Raw genomic sequence first — 2,676 nt, forward strand, 5'->3', positions numbered from 1 at the left:
GATACAACCCAGTGTAATATTGTTAAGTACAAAATAACTGTTAAAGAATTTTCATTATTTGAGGCGACCTTAATTATGAAATTAAGTAACAATCAAAATTTTGTTTATATGTATAAAAATAATAATGATAGGTAAAAATTTCAATATGTCTTGTCAATTGTTGCAAAAATATATATAAAAAAAAAGTATTAAAATAAATAAATAAAAACAAATAATATGTTAAATCAATTATTTATAGGTATAAAAATGCTATATTTAATATTTGCAAATATTTTTTGTGTTTCTAGGTTTTATCATTAAATTTTTTATTATGAATTTTTTTTCAGTTATATAGAATGTAATATATTTAACGTGATTTTCATAGTTATAAATATATATATTTACATAACATAATTTCATAGTATAATATGCCATAAGAATAATAATAATGTGAATGAAATAAATTATAATTATTAAATATGAATTGACGCAACTAAACATTACTTAAATGTAAATTAAAACATTATATATAGAAAATAGAAAAGTGAAATTTTTTTTATGAGAATTCTTTTCTTTATTTGCTTCGATTTTCTTTTATGAGGATTCTTTTCTCTAAAATATTTTTAAGAAAAATATTTAAAATTTTCTTTATTTTATTTTCCACTTTAAAAAAAAAATAGCATCATGATTTGTTCTTTTATTAATGGTAAAAGATATACGCAAATTATTATTAGAACAAAGCATTATTGAGCCAAATATAAAGCCCAAACTATTTTTTTTTTAATTAGTATTTTTAAACTACAATATGTAAAAAAATAGTGCATAAAATAACATTATATTCCCAGCTAAGGGATTTTATAAGGAAAAATATAATCTTATATTTTTTCCTTGTATACTCAGTATGCTTAACACATGAATAAAAAGGCAAAAAAAAATTATTCTTTTTTTTGTTGTATACACAGGGTTGTCTATTAAATTCATTTACAATGTGATTTCATTTTTTTTTTTTTTTTTATGTGATTCTGAATAAATTAAAAGTACAAATAAATATATATGCTAATATTACAATTTTTATTTTTTTGCTTCAATATAAATTTAAGCATGATTCAAAAGAGAGTAAAAATAATATGTTAAATGCTATTAAAATTCGTATATTTAGGGGGGTTTTAAGAATACACTTATATGAAAATATAACAAGGTTATGAAAAATTATATAAGGATACTATAATGATTCTTAGACAATTGTATTTCTTATGAAAATATATGCACTCTTGTATAATGCATATATATAAATTACACAATAGATGCTGTTGTGATGAATTATTAATATAAAACTAATTAGTTTTATAAAATAACAATTTATTGATGTGTAATATATAAAAAAATTATTAAATGAATGTACTTATAATAGTTTTTCACATGTTTTTTTCGTAATAAAAAAGAATTTTTTACATATATCTAATATTACTCATGATTTATGATGTAAACGTTCAACATTACTAATGATATGTAGATATATTAATATAAAAAAATATATTATGAGAATATTTCTCGTGTGATATTCTAGGTATACTACAACTCAACATACGCCGTACAGCACAAAAATACAAATATTATATATTTCATAATAAGTAATATATTCATTACATGATAATATATTATTCCAGCAATAAATATAATAATGTAACATAATAAAGAAATAATAAAGCCCCTATAAGTGATATAATAGGATAGCATTGCATTCACACAAACTAGATTCTGAACCCTAAACCTTGAAGCATGAATAAATTAATCACAATTATATAATACATTATAGTTATTGTCATTCCAAATAATTCCGGATATTTCAGATGCTTCCACTTCATTCCGTTCTTCATTGATGTTATTAAACATATTTTTAATACTTCTTAACATACGTACTAAGTATGATCCATATGGGGATAACTATTTCATAGTAAAAAAAGAATTAATATATTAAGAATATATTTTTTTTACAGTAAACTTTTCTTTTTTATTAAACTATACTTAGTAATTTTTTAATATTATATATAGTATCTTAATATACCTTAAATAAAATAAATAATAAAATGGACATTATTAACATTGTAATAATTGTAACTAATATAGGAATAGATATATTTTTATGATGAGTGACCGGTACTTTATATATGACCTCTTGACAACTAGGATCATGCTTTGTTGGATAATATTCATCAATAACATCTTTTGCTGTTTTACAAAAATCATCATTTTCATTAGATTTACAATAATGTGTCTTTATATTTTCAAGACTATTGTGCATATTATATAAATTTTTTATTTTCTCCAGTTCTATATAAGTAATTCCAACGCTGTTAAAATCATTGCATATACCATTGTTTCCATATCCAGATGCATTGATCAGCGCATTACATATAATATGTATTTCTGATCTATAACCATTTTCCCTAAGGTTATTATATATAGAATAATACATATATAAATAGTCTTCATAAGTAAACTCACCTTTTGTCTTTATATAATCCATATAGGATACACATAACAAAGCCTTGTTGCATTGATTAGGATTGAAATTATCTTTAATATGATCCATACCTAGAGTTTTTATAGAACATTGTACACCTCCCCCCTCTCGAACATAATCTTCTATTTTTTTTTGAATCTCATTAAATTTTTTTACTAAACTATACTGAAAAA

General features: G+C 21.0%; 1 protein-coding gene across 1 annotated transcript in view; it reads right to left on the reverse strand.

The window, feature by feature from the left end:
* Positions 1-1,767: 1,767 nt before the first annotated feature.
* The window catches only part of PGO_002670 (variable surface protein), a gene marked incomplete at both ends in the record, with an annotated part of 1,058 nt that continues 149 nt past the window's right edge, over positions 1,768-2,676 (reverse strand). Inside the window, 2 exons of the mRNA XM_028691168.1 lie at positions 1,768-1,923; positions 2,045-2,668. Of these exons, the coding sequence (XP_028546969.1) occupies positions 1,768-1,923; positions 2,045-2,668 (780 nt within the window). The remainder of the gene's footprint in view (positions 1,924-2,044; positions 2,669-2,676) is intronic.

Source organism: Plasmodium gonderi (assembly GCF_002157705.1).
Source record: "Plasmodium gonderi DNA, contig: Pgo-contig_304, whole genome shotgun sequence".
NCBI classification, from domain to species: Eukaryota; Apicomplexa; class Aconoidasida; order Haemosporida; family Plasmodiidae; genus Plasmodium; species Plasmodium gonderi.